Raw genomic sequence first — 18,906 nt, 5'->3', positions numbered from 1 at the left:
CGATCGGATGATGCAGCTCAAGGGATGTCAGGCTGTTATATCAAACACGACTCATTCTGTGTCATGGATGTGGCTGGCTGTGACTGAGGCAGCAGGGGACTCACTGACAGCCTCCTGAAACCTTGCAATGGAGCTGCAGAACTGAAGACACACATGGCCTGGGGCCACACACGCACACAGACAAAGCATTTAAATGCTAAAGGAGACAACCATCTCAAAAGGGAGGGTAAAGACAACAGAAATTATTAAAAAGTCCCTCTGATGTTTAAGCACTCAATAATGTATGAACTATATTGCTTTCTAATAAAGGCAAAAAAAGGGTGTGAGAATAAGGCTGTGAATTCCCACCTGAGCCTTGAGACATCAGGAGGAGCCTGATGAGAGCAAGACAGACTTGGGCAGAATACCAGAAAAAAACAGAACTCCTCCTTCTCCTTCTCCTTCTCCTTCTCCTTCTCCTTCTCCTTCTCCTTCTCCTTCTCCTTCTCCTTCTCCTTCTCCTTCTCCTTCTCCTTCTCCTTCTCCTTCTCCTTCTCCTTCTCCTTCTCCTTCTCCTTCTCCTTCTCCTTCTCCTTCTCCTTCTCCTTCTCCTTCTCCTTCTCCTTCTCCTTCTCCTTCTCCTTCTCCTTCTCCTTCTCCTTCTCCTTCTCCTCCTCCTCCTCCTCCTCCTCCTCCTCCTCCTCCTCCTCCTCCTTCTCCTTCTCCTTCTCCTTCTCCTTCTCCTTCTTCTCCTTCCTCTTTCTCCTCTAGAGCATTGTTGATCTAAAGCATGCTCTCCCTTCACACTGAAGGGACAAGCTGCTGCTCCAAATGTCCTCCTAAATATAGCTTTTGGAAAACTGCCCTGATACATACTGCCCTGATTATATACTTTTTGTGTGTGTGCTGTAGGTGGAGTTAGTTGGAGTTAGTTAATCCATGCCTCTTGGAGTGTTTTATTTGTATCTGGGAATGTGTGACTGTGCAAGCATATCCTCAATGCCAATTGTAATCTTATTGTTGAAAACATGGACTAGCACATGTACCATCAGGTGTGGAGATGAATCTTTTCAAAGGTCAAATTAAAGACATTGTTCAGAAAGCCATGTAACAGGAGAGAATTTGAAGCTGGAGGGTTATCTTCTATTCTAGGGAAAATCATTTTAATGGAAGTTTCAGGGCCTAGTCCTTTGCTGGATGCTGTTAATGAATGCCTGGGCTGTCCTTTGAACATGTGAGACCCGCTCTGGGGTTGTTATTTTTCTACCCCTCGCTGAGCATCACCCAGTGCACATCTGCACATTTCTGCACTCCCTTTGTCGTGCCGCAGCCCAGCAGTCAGCTTCCTCCTCACCGAGCTCAGTGGGAGCTGACAGTGGGGTTCATTGCTCTGAAAACAAGCCCTGGCAGAGCACTAGTACCTCCGTGTCTCGCACTTGTGAGGTGCCTGTCACAGATCTGCCTCATGTTTCCTGCTGTGCAGCCCCTGCCTCCTCCCTGCAGGCACTGAAATGATGGGGGTGAGGATGCAGTGTCCAGCCTGAAGCTGCTGCCACCGGCCTGTGCTCCCCATCTCAGCTGATCGTCCCTGGTTTCTGAAGCCACACCTGCAAGGGCTGAGCTCTGCTGTTACAGGTGTTCCTCAGTGATCTGGAAGATGGGGCAGCACATACCCTCAGCAAGTTTGCAGATGGCATGAAACTGGACAGAGTGGCTGATGCACTAAAGGGTCCTGCTGCCATCCAGAGAGGTCTGGACAGGCTGAAGGAACATCGTGCAGTTCAACCAGGAGAAGTGCAGAGTCCTGCACCTGGGGAGGAACAACCCCAGGCATCAGGACGTGCTGGGGGCTGCCTGGCTGGAAAGCAGCTTTGCAGGAAAGGACTGAAGGGTCCTGGTGGACACTGAGTTGAATATCAGCCAGCAGCATGTCCTTGCTGCATAGAAGATTAATTGTATCCTGGGCTTAATTAGGCAAAGCACTGCCAGCAGATCAAGGGAGGTGATTCTGCCCCTCAGCTGAGCATTGGTGAGCCCACACCTGGAGGGCTCTGTCCAGTTCGGGGCTCCTTGGTACGAGACATGGAGCTGCTGGAATGAGGAGGGCCATAAAGATGATGAAGGGACTGGAGGAGCTCCCCTTCGATGAGGAGAGCTCCATCGAAGCTCTCAGCCTGGAGAACAAAGGGGACAGAGCTAGGCTCTGTTCAGTGGTGCTCATTGCCAGGACAAGAGGCAATGGGCAAAATCACAAGCACAGGAGGTTCCCCTAAGCATCAGGAAGCATGTCTTCACTGTTCAGGTGACCAAATACTGGCACAGGCTGCCCAGAGAGGCAAGTCTGTCCACCAGCACTTGTGGGTGCAATTGTGGGGAGTCCTCAGTTAAACTTGAAAATGGAGTTTGCCAAGTTCACTTCAAAAATGCAGACCAACAACCTGTTAATTGTATTGCTTATTTTGAAATTTGGCTTGTGTATTCTGGCTGTTTTTACTGCTGATTAATCTGTGATGAAAGGTTGTACAAAAGCATCAGAGAACTCTAGATTTTAGCAGGTGGAGAGCAAATAGACAGATGCTTTGGCATCTGGTGAGATGTATGTAGCATTTTGGGACTGTCCTGGAAATATAGTAAGCAGACATTTTAATTAAAAAGGTGATTACATTCTTTTTTTTTTTCTCACATTCAATTGGTTTGAGTCAACAGGTGTTTTTATTGTGAATCTGAGGGCAAGAATTTATTAAAAGCTTGGCTTTCAAATAACAAACCTACAATATTGGATGAAATCCCCAGAAAATTTTTCCACTTGGAGCCGGGGGATAGAGCAAGCCCTTCTCATTCAGTCAGTGCATGATGTCTTGGATCCCATAGAGACGAGGACAAATGGCACCTCGTGTGACCCCAATCAGCCCTGGGAACTCCTGTCTCCAGCAGCAGCTCTCCCAGAGCTTCCCCAAACCCACAGGGGGAGGATCACAGCCTCCCTGCAAAAGGAAGCCATTACACTGATATGTCCTTCTAGTCTGAGATCCCTGCTACTTGGATCCGTATCTCACACTGGAAATAACGCCATCACTATCACCAGAGGAAGTATGTTGCAAAATCCCCAGAGTGGTTTTTATTTAAAATGTTACTATCATAAAATTCCAGACTATGAAATGAAGACCTCAGATTCACATTCAAGCCTTACCCCCCTCCCTCCCCTTTTTAAAATATATAGATACGTAGTCACAAAACATAAAACATGCTGCAATGATACAAATATATTTTTTGATACGGAAATTACAGTACATTATAAACCATGAAAACAAATTGAGGCACTAGACTGTACATCAGCTCTGTTCTGCACTGGTTGTCAAGCTGATATAGACTCACTTTTGATGAACGAAAGAATCTTTTCTCTGTTTAGTGAACATAACTTTACAGGTCATATCAAACGATGTGCTTTGTTGTGAGACATCACCAGGGTTGCTGGTCTCGAAGGAGCTGTCCTTCCAGAACCGCAACGCACCTACACATGTATCGCTGCCACAATATGAAAAATAATCATTTTATTGAATGTCTAACTCAAAACAACAACAAAAAAAAATCCCATCGATTATTGTTAAATAAATAATTATTCCATACAATGGTTAGTTTATATTACACTGCATTGGCCATTGGAACAAATGAAGTTTAATAAATAATGCACGGGAATGTCTCATTTACGCCTCCGCTCGTAATTCTGTGCTATGCTCCTTTCAGAGGATCCTGCAAAAAAGAAAAAAAAAAGCACAAAATGGCATGAAGCACATCGTGCAGCCCTGCAGGTACAAGGAAGCCTCTGTGACCTCAGCCTCTGGAGCATGGGGTGGCTGCAGCTCCCACAGGGATGCATCCTACCCTGTCCCCAAAGTCCCCAACAGCCCATGGGTAGGTGCATGGGGAAAGCATCATTTGGAGGCTGCTGCCCCTGCTCACCTTCCAGGCAGTGATGTGGGATCCTGGCACAGCCCTGAGCTCCTTGGGCTGCTCTTGCCCCTTAGACTGTGGGATTCTTTGGGTTGCCCAAGGTCTGAGCAGTGCTTTCTGCCTGTGGAGCTGCCTGCAGCAGCATTAGCTCAGAGCCCCTTCACCTCCCAGTACCGCATTTAACAGGCGGGACCTGAGCACTTGGTCAATCTGTGAGCAGAGGTTTTCAGCACTGACATTTCCACCTTCTGTCCTGCACTGGCAGCTCTCTGCTGGGTTTAAAGCTTCCCTGTCTCCAGCCCATACACACAGTGATACCTTTTATTAGTCTGAAGCAGGAGCTAGGCAAAAACCCAGACTACCCTGTGGGCCGACTGCCACTTAAGTAGTCTTCAGGAACAAATTTGGTGCTTAGCAGCTTTCCTTCTTGCTCTTTTAACATGAGAGGGGACACCAGAGCCTGACCTCTGCGGGACGTGGCTGGTCACCAGAGTCACCTTTGCTTCAAACCCGAGGGATCCTGGCTTTGTCAGAGTGTGTGCATGCAAGCAAATGCACGTCTCTCCTGGGGCATTCTGCACTGTGTTGGATCAGTGACAGATTTACATTCAGAAGGCTTCAATTTTTATCAGGCTAATGAAAAAAATGAATTGAGCTTCCTTTCTCAATACAGATTATTACAGCATCTTTACTGTACTCGGCACTTTCTACCTGGGGTGGCATCCTGGCATCACCAGAGCAGGGACAAGGATGCTGGCGTTACGGAGCCCTGCTGTCACACCAGCCTTTGCCAGGGTAGTACAAACACCTGCACACTGCCAGGAGGCACAGCGCTTCTGCACAAGAAGAAAACCACGGCATGGTGCCACAGAAAGGTCTAAATCCTGCTGAGTTAAACATCACTCAGTGGGGAGGGTTAGCTAGAAGTGACAGCTACCCTTGCACCTATTCCTGATCAGCCCTTGGCACCTTTCTTCTCAAGAGGATGAGAAGAAATTTCCTACCATTTCTCTCTCAGGGAATCAGGCAGGAAAGCAGTGAATTGTATTTTTACCTGTCAGGCAGTATTACATAGTCCAATGGGGTAAAACTTCATTATTCCCCTTTGTTACTGATAAATACTTAAATACCACACAACAGTATCCTAACTATACCAGCAATTTTGAAATTAGAGCAGTCAAATCTTTGCCTTTTAAAAATATTTGCTGTATATTATATCCTCATATTCATGTAAATGTAATCCCAATGGAAAGCAAACCCGGTCTGTTACTTCCAGGCTATTTACTTTTGTGATAGCAGATATATTTACAGGTATTATGCATTTAATAGCTATTGCCACCACAGATAAAATTGTACGAAATTATTCATGATACATAGCAATTTGCAAAATGATGCAGAGAGCAATATTACTAGTCTGAACAGGGTTTAATTGAAAATAAAAGTTACTGACAACCATAATTGCAGAATATAGATCACAGCATGTATCCAAGTAATATAAAGGTGTCAGCTAGTAATTTAACTTTTATCATCCATTTAACAAAAACAGTGAGAACTATTTCAGAGACATGAAATAGGCATTAGGTTTTTTCTTCTTTTCTTTTTTTCCTTTTTTTATTTTTTTAATTCCTTTTCTAGGGAATTAACTGACACTTTATGGTTCACAGCGAGGGATTTCCTCACTGCAACCCTGTAGCAGAGGGAAGCTGGAGCTCCTGGCAGCCTGGAACTACCTTCAGGGATCGTGCAAGAGGGAGGAGAATTCTGCCCCACATGGATGCCATGGGAAAACAATAGAAATTCATTGTATCTATTCAAAGCTTAAAATGCTTTTTGCTATTTTTAGGCAAAGCTGGAAGAGGCTGGGAATGTTTAGCAGCTTGACCTGCAAACGGAGGTGGTGTTAATGGCTGGTCTCTGCTCATTCACCTCCTGCTCCAAGTTTACGAGGAATAACGATCTGCAGAGATGATGAGAGTATCCCTTCATCTGAGGAGATCAGTATTTCAATTATAAGTTTAAATGAGGTTTATGTTTTCAGTCTCTGGATTTTTTCCTGGTGCATCGATAACATTTCTTGTTTTCTGCCTTAGCACCTTGGGGACCAGAAGCACATGCTGCCAGCCAGGACAAGGGGAGCAAGGCAAGTGCCCTCCGGACCTTCACCTGACCTCACGTGCACCATGGCAGTGCTTGGCCACCCCAAGTGTTGGAGTGAAGGGCACTCTGACATATTTTGGTTCAGAAAGAAAAACCAGGCCCCTTCTCAGAGAACTCTGTCTCCACTAAAGACTGCTTCTGCCATCCAGTGGGGGGGAACAAAGAGACAACAGAGTTAAGCAGCTGTATAGCAGAGTACCAGACTTAGTCATATACATACCAGAATTTAAAGATCTTTTGCCCATGAGTCCAACAAAGGAGTCTGTTTTATGCCCTGAAAAATATATATTTGGGGCAGTTTTAATACATTTTAAATAAGCAGCATTTTAAGAAAATGTGCTCTCCCAAGGAAGACACTGGCTCCCAAACTGTTCATCTCACACACTAATTTTTCATGCTACTCTCAGAACATGTAGAATGAATATCAATCATTGACTTGGATGGACTTTTTTTTTTTAAGTACAACAGAAAAACAATGGCCAATAACTGATTCTTATTCTTCCCCCAGTACAATTCTGATTAATTTGGACAGACACATAAGAAAGCAGTATCTCAGCATAGCTTGCATCTCTGTGATGCATCTATTCTACCTACTGGTGTTTTTTTTCCTGTAATGTGGAAGAAAATCTTCCCCACAGACAAGGCAGTGCCCTCACTGGAGATGAAGCCAATGTGGCTCAATGTCTGTACGTGTCTGAGCTAGACAGTCTGGCTCTATTTCTGGAATATTTATGAGTTCTGATGTTGCCTTCCTGTCCCATTAGTACTCCTCAAGGCACTGAATGTGTAGAGGATAAATTAGTCCAACTTCTGGCCTACAGCATGTATCTATCAGATATAGTGATAGCTGAAGTTTCAGGTAAGGACTGAGAAGGAGACATTCTTCTTTCTCTAAGCTGACTTTGAGACAAACTTAGAAATTTCTCTTTGGAAACAATTATGCTTGGCTAATTTATGTACAAGCCAAGACAAACGATCTTCAGACATCACAGGTATTAATTTGAGACGAAGCAGTTTCAGAAGGCTGTAATTTTTTACTTTAGTCAGCAGGCTGTTTGGCATGAGCTTTGTATCAGACTCTTTAATTGGTCTTCCAATAAATAATCCCAGTTATAAAATCTAACTAACAGAGCGCCGGGACAGTTATTGACCTCTGTGGTCAGAGGAGGTCTTCCAAAATAAAAGAAAAAGACATTTTTCCCTTGTTAAGTCTTCCAGAGCTTGCCTAAGCATCTTCACATATATATTTAGAGAGTAAACTGTCACCGTGCACAACTGGGTAGCACTGCACTACTGACACCATCTCCCGTGTGGTGTTGCACAGAAACAAAGCAAGGCTTATTAACAGTGCGAGATGTGTTTGTAGGGCAGAACATGGCCAGCCAGGCTGTGCTGTGAACGGGGGCTGATTCACGCCCAGACAGCACGGGCAGCACCCACCCGGCATCTCACATCCCATCCTTTGGGCTCGCCCCTGGAATCATTCTCAGGGACTCGGGAGCTTGCTATTGTAATCTTCCAGATTTTGCTGTCTTAATTGTTCCTCTCCAAGTCTGGCAGTAAGCCTGCCTTGCCGATGAGAAAGGCTACAGAAAGTCCCCAGAGAAATAAAAGAGAACTGCAGCATCCACACATTAATGTGGCTTGAAATCTCTAAGCTCGTGGCAGCTCAGACTAGGTAAGGTTTGAGACTTGCCTGTGGGGTATTCTGCCTTTAACAGAACAGTTCTCCACCTCTGCGCTGCCATTCCTGAGCTAAACTTAACTACCTTCTACCTAATTCCCTGAAAAACGCTATTCTTTACCTGAATATCTTCTCATAATTACTTAAAATATTTGCATTTTAACTTACTTTTGTGAGAGATCTGGCCGTATCCTGGTTGGAGGAGGAGAGGAAAGAGGAAAAAAAAAAAAAGGATAAAGTTATAAAAGGAATAGCCATACACATATGATGCTACTGTAACACTTTGAAGCATCAAATCCAGAAACCACCCTATAGGGAAAATTAAGGTGATGTTTACAACCGTGCTTCTCTTTGAATAGACTACAAAACCTTGTTTCAGATAAGCCTGCACAAGTTAGATCTGCTGGCCCTGAGTGGCGTTGACCAGTTCCCACTTCATGCAGGGGACGTGTTACAGACCATACACACGCCCAGTCCTGCATGGCACCAGGGTTACACCGTGCTGCTAGGTGTGGAGTGTTTGTCTTATATGACACTTAAAAACATGCAAGCAACCGAAATGAAATCTTTGGAGGGAGATGCAAGGGGTTAGGGAGGCACGGTGCAAGGCATGCCACAATACCCCCACCCCACTCACCGGCATCCCGCTTGCCCATGAGGCCGAAGAACTGCTGGGGCCGGGGTCTCCGTGCCATCCTCTGCAAGAAGTGCTCCAGGGGCAGCGGCAGCTCCTCCTGTGGGGTGACAGCGGGTGGCCATCAGCGGGGACCCTGGACCCACAGCCCCCGAGGGGTCGCACCGGCACTGAGCCCCACAGCGTGCACACAGACACACAGAGCCAGCTCGGTCCCCCCGAGGTGTCCATACGTCCCGTCGGGGCTCACCTTTGCCTGCTCGCCATCGGCCCAGTCTGCCCAGTAGCTGAGATCGTCTGGGGCTCCCATTTCGTCGGCCAGCGCCCGCGCCGAGGCCAGGAGGAGCACGGCGAAAGCCAGCGGGAGTCTCATCGCCGCCTCGACGTCCTGGGGGGGCAGAGGGTGAGGCTCCGGAGTGCCCGGGGGCACCTCGCACGTACAGCCCTGAAACCCCCCACACCCGGGACTTGCATCCCTACAACCCCACACACCTCACACATACAGCCCTACACCCCAATAACCTGTGCCCTCGGGGGGCACAGGGCCAAGGCAGGCACAGAGCCGTGTGTGTGGGCACCCCGCACGTCGGGCCGGGCACACGCACACCCAGCGGCAGGCTCCCCACCCCAAAAAAAACAAACCCCACACAGCATCCAGAGTCGCGGGGTCAGACGTGCAGGCGGGGGGGGGGGAACCCACGCCCCCTTGGCACCCCGGGGTGCGGCCGGACAGACGGCGGGGGGACACACGGACACACGCAGCCACCCCCTCACCCCCCACCCCGCACGCAGAGGGGGCGCGCACGGAGCCCCGCACACACCCTCCCAGCGCAGCCCCACGCCTCCAGGCGCACACGGACGGACGGAGAGACAGACGGACGGACGGACAGACGGATGGATGGATGGACGGACAGACGGACGGATGGACGGACGGACAGGCTCCCGAGGCTCACGCACCGGTGGCAGCGGCAGGGCGGGCGCTCCGTGCGCATTGGCCGTCGGCGGGCGCCGCTCCCCGCTTTATAGACCCGGGGACGGGGAGGGCCGAGGCAGCCTCATTTGCCTAAATGCAATTACCCCCGCTTTTATCGTCCCAGCCCCGTGACAGCCCCCGCCCCGGCGAGCAGCCCCCGCCCCCAGCTCTCTGAGGGGCCGCACCGGCTCCCCCCAAACTCCCCCAAAACCCCGCTGCCGCTGCGGGGACCCCGGCTATAGGGTGCGGCTATAGGTTGCGGCTATAGGGTGCGGGTGAGGCGAGCAGCAGGCATGGGGTTGCAGGGAGCCCCCCGAGCTCCGCCAGGTCTGGGGACCCCCGTGCCTCCTTCTGAGGCAGCATTGAGCGCGGGGCTGAGGGGGCAAAGGGGGAACCTTGCTCCCCCTGAACAATGTCCCTACCTTCGCCCATCCCATTGAGCAGCTTTGCATTTCCCTAGGGGCTCGGACAGCTCCTCCTGCTCCTCTCCGTTGCACGGCTGTTCCCATTTCCCTGAGGCCAGCGGTGTTTCAGGCAGCCCTGGTGGATCCCCAGTATCCGGGCTGTGCTGCAGCCTCCGTAAGGCACTTTGTGCAGAGTTTGGCAGGAGCTAGCAGTGTTTGTTCTGAGAAAGGCAAGATTGCTGGAATCAGCTCCCTTGTACCATCCCTTGTACCATCCCTTGGCTTGTTCCAGGGTGCTGGGACACCTAGGTGCCTTGCTGACAGCCGTAACCCTCCTCTCTGAGGACAGGGCGTTGGGATACAGCTGTGGATGCAGCCGGTCCCTGTGGGGACCCAGCATCTTGGTTGCTAAATAGAGACACGGCTCATTCCAGGCCTCCCTGACAAACAAATGCTCCCCAGCCCCCCAAAGTATCCCCCAAAGCACAGCCAGGGGCCAAGCCTCTTCCCAGCTCCCTGCAGGACTCATCAGGTAAAGGAGGAAGGATGTGACCTGGGTACCTAAGGGACCCTCCATGGCCAACAGGGGCTGTCAGAGGTGGTGGTTGAGGAAGAGGAGGTGGTTTGGGGACACCTGCCTGGGGACGGCACGGAGTCTGGCACCTGCTGGGGTGCCTCTGCTGACACTTCTACCATGAGTGCTGTGCATGCTCCTCGTCATGCCTAGCAGCGAGCTGGCAAAAATCGCACCGTTCAGCAGCCCTGGGGAACCCGAGCTGTCAGATTTTCGTGCTGCAGCTTTGCAGTGTTCCCTTTGATACGTGAACTTTGAAGAGTCCCTAAGGAAAACTGTTTTCTTGTCTTATTTCATCGTGCTGCCTCTGTTCACTGTAACAACAGACTGAGAGGTCAGAGATATGGCTCCAGGCAGGGCAATCCTGGGCATGTCGATGAAGCTTATGTTTTACAGAAACACTGAGAGCTTCCTCTGAAGTCAGTTCTGTCACTGAGGAGTCTAAGCTATGATAAGTATCATAGGTTTGAACTGAAAAGTCTTCTCTCTTCTGTAATTCAGAGCCCTATCAAAATGGATGTAATCATAGCCTGACCTGTGGAATTACAGGGATTTTCTTTCTTAAGAGAGTGCAAGAGATGAAAAATGAAAAGATGTGTATTTTGGTCTTCTCCATTCCTTAGAAACTTTAATGAATTCAAGCACGTTATCTCAGACTTACCTAATAGTTTGGGTGGGAGTGAAAAAATGACTAATAGGTCAAGCTTACTTTTGTCTTTCTCTGTTTCTGAAACAAATCGACGGCTTGATCTTTCTTTGACCTGCGATACCTGGACAATACATTTATGGACTTGTCAGGAAGTTAGTGGATTTCATAGCTAATTAGCAAAACTGCTTCCCGGGGAGGATTTCTGAGTTGATTTTTCACATGAAGGCGAGGTAGAAGGCTCAAGTAGGGGAGGAAGAGCCACATCTCGACCTGGAAGCAGTTACAGATCTTGCCCTTGTGCTGCGTGGTCCTTGCCCTCCGGCTGCATCAGGGCAAAGCAAAATGTCCTTGCTTTTGCCAAAATCTTCCTCTGCCTCAGGCACAAGAGCAGAAGTATTTGCATAGTATTAGTGGGCTACACTGTGAATTATTATGTGAGAGTGTGTAGGCACAAGGTGTCTGCATTGAATGTCCACCCTGTACATGTCTAATGCAGAGATCCCACCCTCCCAGTACACTGAGACTGCGTGAATTGTATCAGCTAGCACAAAGACTTTTGTTCATGAATCAAGAGATCATTAGACCCACGGTAAACCAAACAGTGGTCAACATTTCCCACGGAAGTGGCAGAAAAAAGCGCTATTGGAGTTATTATCCAGACATCTCCCTAATCGAGCTTAGGAACCAGATTAGAGGCGCTTGTTGTGGCTTCAATCTCAACACTAATGGAAAACTATTTGGGAAGCAATTGCCTATGAAACACACCTCAGAGAACTGCTTTTCAGATGGGCTTAATATGATACATCCTGTGTGATGATCCTTGTGAAATGTTTATTTGAATTTTATGATGATGCTTTGGTTTCCAGTAAAAAGTCCAACAGTTTAATGATAAAAGACAATCGCTGCTATGCTATTATCGAGTGATTCTTGTTCCATCAACAAACAGCTAATGTGCTCTGTGAAAACAGCAAATTAAATGTAGCCATGTAAGATTTGGGGCAGAATGCAAATCTGAATTGTTTGAGTATATAACATTTCAGAGACATTAAATGAATGCACCTGACATTGTTCTTCAGGGGTTTTATGCTATATAATCATATGCCAGATACTTAAACCTAGAGCCTAAGTCTCATATATTCTGAGATCTCTTTCATCCTTTCACCAGATATCTGAAAATAACAGAGATTCAGCCCTAGAACAGATATTTTATATAACTTCAGAAAATTGGGATGAGATGGGGTTTACCTAAGCATAGTGATCCTGTCTGTAAATAGCCCAGATTTCAGCTCTGATTTCTGTTGTGACAAGAATTCTGGGAATGTTCTTATCCAGAGCTATAACTTTATAAATATTGGAAAGAGACTGTGACTGATGACCTCTTAAATTTTTCATAGGTATGGATCTCCAGGGGAAATAGAATGATTTTGATCACAGATGAGGTGTCTTTGTAACACAGTGATGGATTTTGACACTGTAAGAGTATTTATTGGCAAAGCATCCAAGTGGCATTGGAAAAATTAGCAGAGCTCACAACAGCAACCTCATTTTATAATTAAATGTGACTGGGTTAGTGAATTACTTTCACCTGTATTTTAAATTTTACATTACAAATTTGTTGGCTTTAATTTCTTTCTTTTAACAAAGGTTTACATTTCCAGAGCATATGCCTGTACATATTAATGCATGAAGCATATGTGATAATTATGCATCTCTCTTTCTCTCTCTGTCTCTCTCTCTCCATCCATGAAGTGCACGAGAGAGATTATTGTTCTACTTGTGAAATCAGACATTATAGGGTCAATCATATTGTGCTCACAGGCAGGCAAGAAGTGCAGCAGTGAGATCTCTGTGCCACAGGAATGCCATTCCCTGGGCAGGTACAGGAGGAAGAAAGGCTGATCTTCCACTTAATTTTCTGTTAAGAGCTGGAAATGCAATGTTGGTCTTTTGTTCTAGCTTTGAAAAGGAAAGGTAATGGTGTTCCCCACTCTTCTGATCCCTGTGACCTTTCACACAGCCATCATTGCTCTCTGTCCTGCCAAGCCATTGGTATCATTTGCACAGAGTTATCTAGAGTGAACTTCCTACACCATGATCCAAGGCCCATTTTTATCCACACTAAGTTAGGCATACAGCTGAAACGAAAATAAATGGTGGGGTATTAAGATGCCAACTATAAACACATAATGTAGATACCACAATCAAGGCTGACCTCCCAGTCCAGTAGCTCTATAGGTGATCAGCTGAGCAAGGAATAAATGAAGTCCTGCCAGGATCCTTATGGGAGACAGAGTGCATGTCCTTGGAGGAGAAAAGACATTTATCCTCAGCCATTTGGAGGTCTCAGAGGGAGAGAAGCAAAACCCTTCAAAACCACCTCTACATCTGCAGGAGATGTGGGGAGCTGGTGGAGAGGAGCAGGGAGGTGGCTGCCTGACTGCCCGGCGGTGCCTGGCTGCAGGGGCTCAGCCTTTGCCAAAGCCTCTGGGGTGTTTCTGTGCCTGCTTTCTTTCAGCCTGAACAAAAGCAAGAAGATCTGGACATGCAGATACTCAGAGATACCTTATCATACTTCAAATATTTTGATTTGAGGCATGGAAGATGCAGTATTTGCTGGGATTTGTTCATAGCCTACCTTGAGCGCCATTCTGACGACACATGTTAATAGCAAATGCAGAACGGTATTCACCGCACAGAGACAGTGTTTGTCTCTGTAAACCACTAATCTATTTTTTTGTTTCCACATTTGCCATAACCAACAGAATGATCAGGGACAACCATGAAATGTGGCACAAAATATTCCTGGAAGTTCAGGCAGACTGCGAGCGTCTCTGGTCTGAGCTCAGCCAGAAAATCTGCAACGTGACCTCTCCTTGCAACGCAGAGGGCTTGGAGCAGCTGAGGGGCAGGCTCTTCAGATTAACCAAGTTCATCACTCTTGGCAGAAAACTGCTGACATTGCTTTGTTCTGATGCAAACAGAGACCCTGTTTGTCTCCCGAACACTTATTAGATTACAAATATATTTATAAATAAGTTGATTTGATTCAAACTGAACCTTCCGAGTCTGGAGCTCTCACTCTAAGGCTTTCTGCTTTGGTTGTCCAAGCCTATTTGAAAACTACCTCACACTGACTTGTGAGGATAAAGGGAAGGTTTAAGCTTACTTCATCAATGGATGAAAGCAAAAAGTTGCTTTTTAATCAAGTCCTAACACACCTTCAGCAAAGCTTTTCTGCAGGAAGGACAATATTTTCTCAGAGAGTACCCAAAAAATAGCTTCGGTCTTAGGAAATTTTGCAGATGGATCATCAAAGCCAGTCCCTCTGGCCTGTATTCAACAGTGAATATCTATCTGATCCTGCCACCAAAGACTGCCATCATCACGCTGAGTACCTGGCTTATTTGGCATTGGGTCTTTCTGCCAGTGCCTGTAGCCTCCAGGTGCTCGTTGCAACAGCAGAAAGGGATGAACGCTGCTCATCCCTGGTACAATCTGCAAGTCACTGAAATGGTCTCTTTTCTACTTTGTTTTAAAAACAAAATAATTTATATGTCTATATCTTCAGTCAATATTACTCTTTTTTTTTTTTTTTTTTTTCTCAATAGTGCAGCACATTTGAAAAAGATTCAGAAATCATCAGGATAAAAGGCTGTAGTCTCAGTTAAAATTTAAATTAATTCTAATTTTCCTACAACTGCCTTGTTTTGGTAGTTATTACTACAACCTACCTGTTTTGTCACGTTAAACAGCTTTCACAAATTCTTAATAGCAAAATCTTCCTTATTTGTATTTGTTGCATCTCTCTCTTTTTCCTTCCTCACATACCTTAAGCAGAAGTTCATCACATCTCCAGAGTTTGAAGTCCTCCATCATTTTGTTGACTTTTCTGCTTTTTGTTTACTCTACATTTTTATGAGACTTCGTTCTAAATCCTTAATTCATATATGAAGGCCCATGCAACAACTTGTTGGCAAGTTGTTGCAGTGCAAGTTGGTGCTCCTGGAGCACATGTCTGTGAACTTAGTCTTAGATATAACATTGTGCATGGTGAGATAAAAGTGAAGTAAAGGAAAAGAAATTGCCTGAGGAGGAAATATGTGGAAGATTTAAGAAGTTCAGATGCTCAAATAAAGCAGAAGAAAAGAAGAGAAAGGGAGAAAATAGCAAGGAGAGTCTTTCATGCTGCTTTGATAATCACTTGAAGTAAAATATCTTTCCGTGGCTTGGCTGTCTTCTCTTCCAGTTTTGAACCGTATAATACATTCATTTTTTTTGAACTCTCAAGTTCTAAACTTGTGTCAGTGACAAGTTCATTTTTAAGTAGGTCACTTCCTGACAAACCATTCAGCTGAAAAGATTTTAAAACATGTGAAATGGATTTATAGGCATCATTTATTACACAGAAGCTTTACAAAAGTAGCTGCCTGATCACAGCAGGGCTATTTGTGCGAGAATTCAAAAGTGTGGCCTAAGGAGGTAGGTGACTGAGATGCTGGAGGATGCTATGGAAACCTGAGTTTTTTTCATGGGGTTTCACATGAAGGTATTTATCTGTTTGGCTTCATTGTCTTGCTGTGCTTCTTCCCCACTCACTCCATGCTGACTTCTGAGTGATTTTAAAGCCTTGCCACATCTGACATGGGTACTTTAACAAGCTGGGAGCCCAGTCTTCATTGGCAGACAGAGGAGGAGGGGGGACCGCCTCACAGTAAATCCTGGGGGACACCTCCATGCTCAGGAAATCAAAGAAGCCTCCTCTGCCCCCACCACCCCCACTGCTTGATGCCACGTCCCTGGTACAGCGAGATCTCTGTTTAGGTTATTTGCATCTATTCCTTCTAGAATTCCTTTTGATGTGCGTGATGAAAGGCCTGAGAGCATTTGCAAAGGGCTGGAGGACGAGCTGGAGGAGCGGGCAGCCTTGGCTGGGGCTGAGAAGGAAGGAAGTCCTGTCATGTGTCTGGGCTGGTGAGAGGCAGCAATGTGCCCAGCTCTAAGTACTCTGCATAAGAACTGTCACAGGACCAACCTCCCCCATTCGAACACAAGGCACCACCTGGAGCCTGTTCTGCTCTTGCTGTCACGGTGCTGGAGGCACAGTTGCAGGATGCTGTTCCTCCCAGCCCAAGTCTGGGGGGCATTAGCCAAACCCAAGGTGTGAGGCTCAAGACAGGAGGATCACACGTTATCCTGGAGGTCAGAAAACATCACTGAACAGTACCTTCTGACCTAAAACTGGTATGATGCTGTTGTCCTGAGGGTTAGAGCTCTCCAAGAGCCCTTTCTCTCACCCTTCATTTCCATGCATTCACGTCACACGTACTAGAGTGATTTTGCTTCCTCATTTACTCCTCTGGATACTAATGAACAAGGGTAAATACAGTGTTGATCTGGAAGCACCTGTGTTTTTGGGAGAGCCTTCAGTTCCAATGGGCTTGTGTTCATCTGAAATGAGATCACTGCACCAGCCTGGGAGTCTCACCAATCCACACTTCAGCCAGTTGTCTTTGGTATGCTTGAGGTAAAAAATAAGGAATATTAACTAAGAAGGTGCCACAATCAAGTATACTATGTATACATAAGGGAAAAACATTATGGGGTTGTCACTCAGCTAGAAGCTGAAGCTTTCATCACGTTCACATTTCATACAGCAGAGGAATGGAGTTTCCAGGTCCAAGCCCTGCCTCACTCACAAAGGGGTGCACACATGTGAGCAGGCAGCTTCCTTTCTGCTGAATTCCTTCCCTTTTTGCTCGGTTGCAGCAACGAGAGGTGGCTTTCATTTAGATTCATAGCATTATCCAGTTAAGGCAAAATTATTGTATTTTAGCTAGTAAGAAGATGCATCAGGACTTATATCAGAATGATAATTAAGGGCTGGCCATTAAGGTCTGTGCTCTGCCTCAGTGCCAGTGCCCTCACAGATGCACTGTAATGCGTGCATACAGATATTTTCTGGTAGTTCATATTGATCATCAATATACTCTGACTGGTTTCCCAGAAAGTTGATTTTCCCAGGACATCCAGAATAATGAATTCAGACAGAAATGATGAGCGAGTCTGCAGCTGTGCTACCTCCTTGCCAACCTGCAAGTGTGCCTGGCTCTCCGCTCCCACAGCCACGTGTGTAACCATGAGCACAGGCTGTGTGTGTAACCATGAGCATGGACTGTGTGTGCAACCACGAGCATGGGCTGCGTGTGTAACCATGAGCACGGGCTGTGTGTGTAACCACAAACATGGGCTGTGCGTTCCAGAAGCACCAATGCTCATCTGCAACCCAGGATGTGAGGAAGGAATGGCTATTTAGCAAAATGCATGTATTCCAAATTACAGGAGAGAAGACTTTTGATGCTTTCATGCAAAATTACTAAAATTTTTAGGTTTTATTTAAAAAGAGAATTTAAGTACATTAAAAAATTAAGGATTGTAATTTTTAAATGTTAGCTGCTTAGTTGAGCACCCATAGGAATGAAATTCAGGGTCCTACTTTTCCTGTCAAAGCAAGGAGGAATTAGTTGCTTGAAAATTGAATTCAAACATGTAGTCACAAACAGAGAGACCACCTGGGGTTAGTCAGAAGAAAGTGTGGAGCTCTATTATCCTGCCCATCTTCAAGTTAGACATTTCGTCAGCTGTTTTCTCTTCCCTGAAAGTAAAGATCTGCAATCCTTCTGCCATAGGGCTGAGGGGAGTTGCTGCAGTCCTTTAAAATGACTGGAAATATGCTACTCGTTTTATCTAACCTGAGATGTAGTTTACATGTGGATGTGCCATAATTTATGTGCATTCACTGGACAATGCATGAAAGGCAATGTATACAGCTGAGGTGTTTGTTGTTGTTGTTTGTTTGTTTGTTTTAAATTTAGAAAAGAAGGATGAAGGTAGCAATCTTCAGGTAAAGCTCTGGTCAGTGAAACTAGATGGAAAGGTGATCTTGTTCTTTGCAGGGCTGGTAAGCTTTGCAGATGTATCCATACATCTATTGGAGTTCTTCTAATACATAGCTTAAGTGGCTTTCCTTTTACATTGGGGCTGGGTCCAGATTTATTTTGTAAGGAATATAAATATCTAAGCAAAGGTTAATACCATTTAACCATGGTTAAGACCATGTGTACCGTTTTGTAATGAAATCACGGAGATCTGTAGTGTCCAAGCCTCTTTCAATATCCATCTTCCGAGCATGGCTAGTAGACTTCCAGAAGAAGACATTTAGGCATTTTGGGAAAGTTGACTATGGATATTTGAACATGTAGGAGTATAAATGTTTCCTTGAATAGCTGACAGACTTAGATTCCCCCATCAGGGCAGTAGAGATCTTCTTTGTGCTAAATGCTGGATAAACATATATATATAAAATTGAAATCAAAGAGAGAGGGACAGTTCTCTATCTGCAGCTGAATACTGTAAAGTTAATAACAATCAACATGTTGTACTTTTATAGTCATAGTTTCTTACAGTGCCTACACCAAACAGAAAATGTATATAGCTATGTTCTATATTTCAGTTAAATTCTTCATTAATAATAATATAAGATTAATCTAGACTAAAGGTGTCTACTGTAAGAAAGTGTCTTGAATAAACATGCTCCAGATGAAAGCTGGTGTCATGGACATTTCCCTCCCCATCTTAGAATGAAAATAATTTGTGCTTATGAAATATTCACATCCTTCCACATTAATGTGCAGATATATAATTCAGAAAAATGTTAGTCCGAGTGGCAAGTTTTGTGCAGCAAATGAAGAAAAACATGTTAAATGCATTTGGACACATCAAAGATAAAAATATTACTCATAGATCTGAGGTTTATTACCTCAGGACATATCATGTATTCTGTTTTTCATGTTCTCAAGTGTTTCATTAAACATTAGTAGTTTCCTCTACTTTTTATACTTTTT

At 45.7% G+C, this 18,906-nt stretch overlaps 1 protein-coding gene across 2 annotated transcripts; it reads right to left on the bottom strand.

The window, feature by feature from the left end:
• Positions 1–3,074: 3,074 nt before the first annotated feature.
• TAC1 (tachykinin precursor 1) lies at positions 3,075–9,470 on the bottom strand. Of its 2 annotated transcripts, none has more exons than XM_068674012.1 (6): positions 9,363–9,470; positions 8,656–8,793; positions 8,409–8,505; positions 7,940–7,963; positions 6,308–6,361; positions 3,075–3,729 (listed from the first exon to the last, which is right to left on the bottom strand). In XM_068674012.1, the coding sequence occupies exons 2-6, from the start codon at positions 8,776–8,778 to the stop codon at positions 3,680–3,682; spliced, it is 348 nt and encodes a 115-aa protein (XP_068530113.1). In that variant the 5' UTR covers positions 8,779–8,793; positions 9,363–9,470; the 3' UTR covers positions 3,075–3,679. The 2 variants fall into 2 exon arrangements, with proteins under 2 accessions (XP_068530113.1, XP_068530112.1); XM_068674011.1 differs by having other exon boundaries at positions 9,227–9,365.
• Positions 9,471–18,906: the final 9,436 nt, after the last annotated feature.

This window comes from Anas acuta, chromosome 2, assembly GCF_963932015.1.
Source record: "Anas acuta chromosome 2, bAnaAcu1.1, whole genome shotgun sequence".
Taxonomy (NCBI): domain Eukaryota; kingdom Metazoa; phylum Chordata; class Aves; order Anseriformes; family Anatidae; genus Anas; species Anas acuta.
Note: the sequence above shows the minus strand (reverse complement) of the source record. Positions and strands in the feature narration are given on the sequence as shown.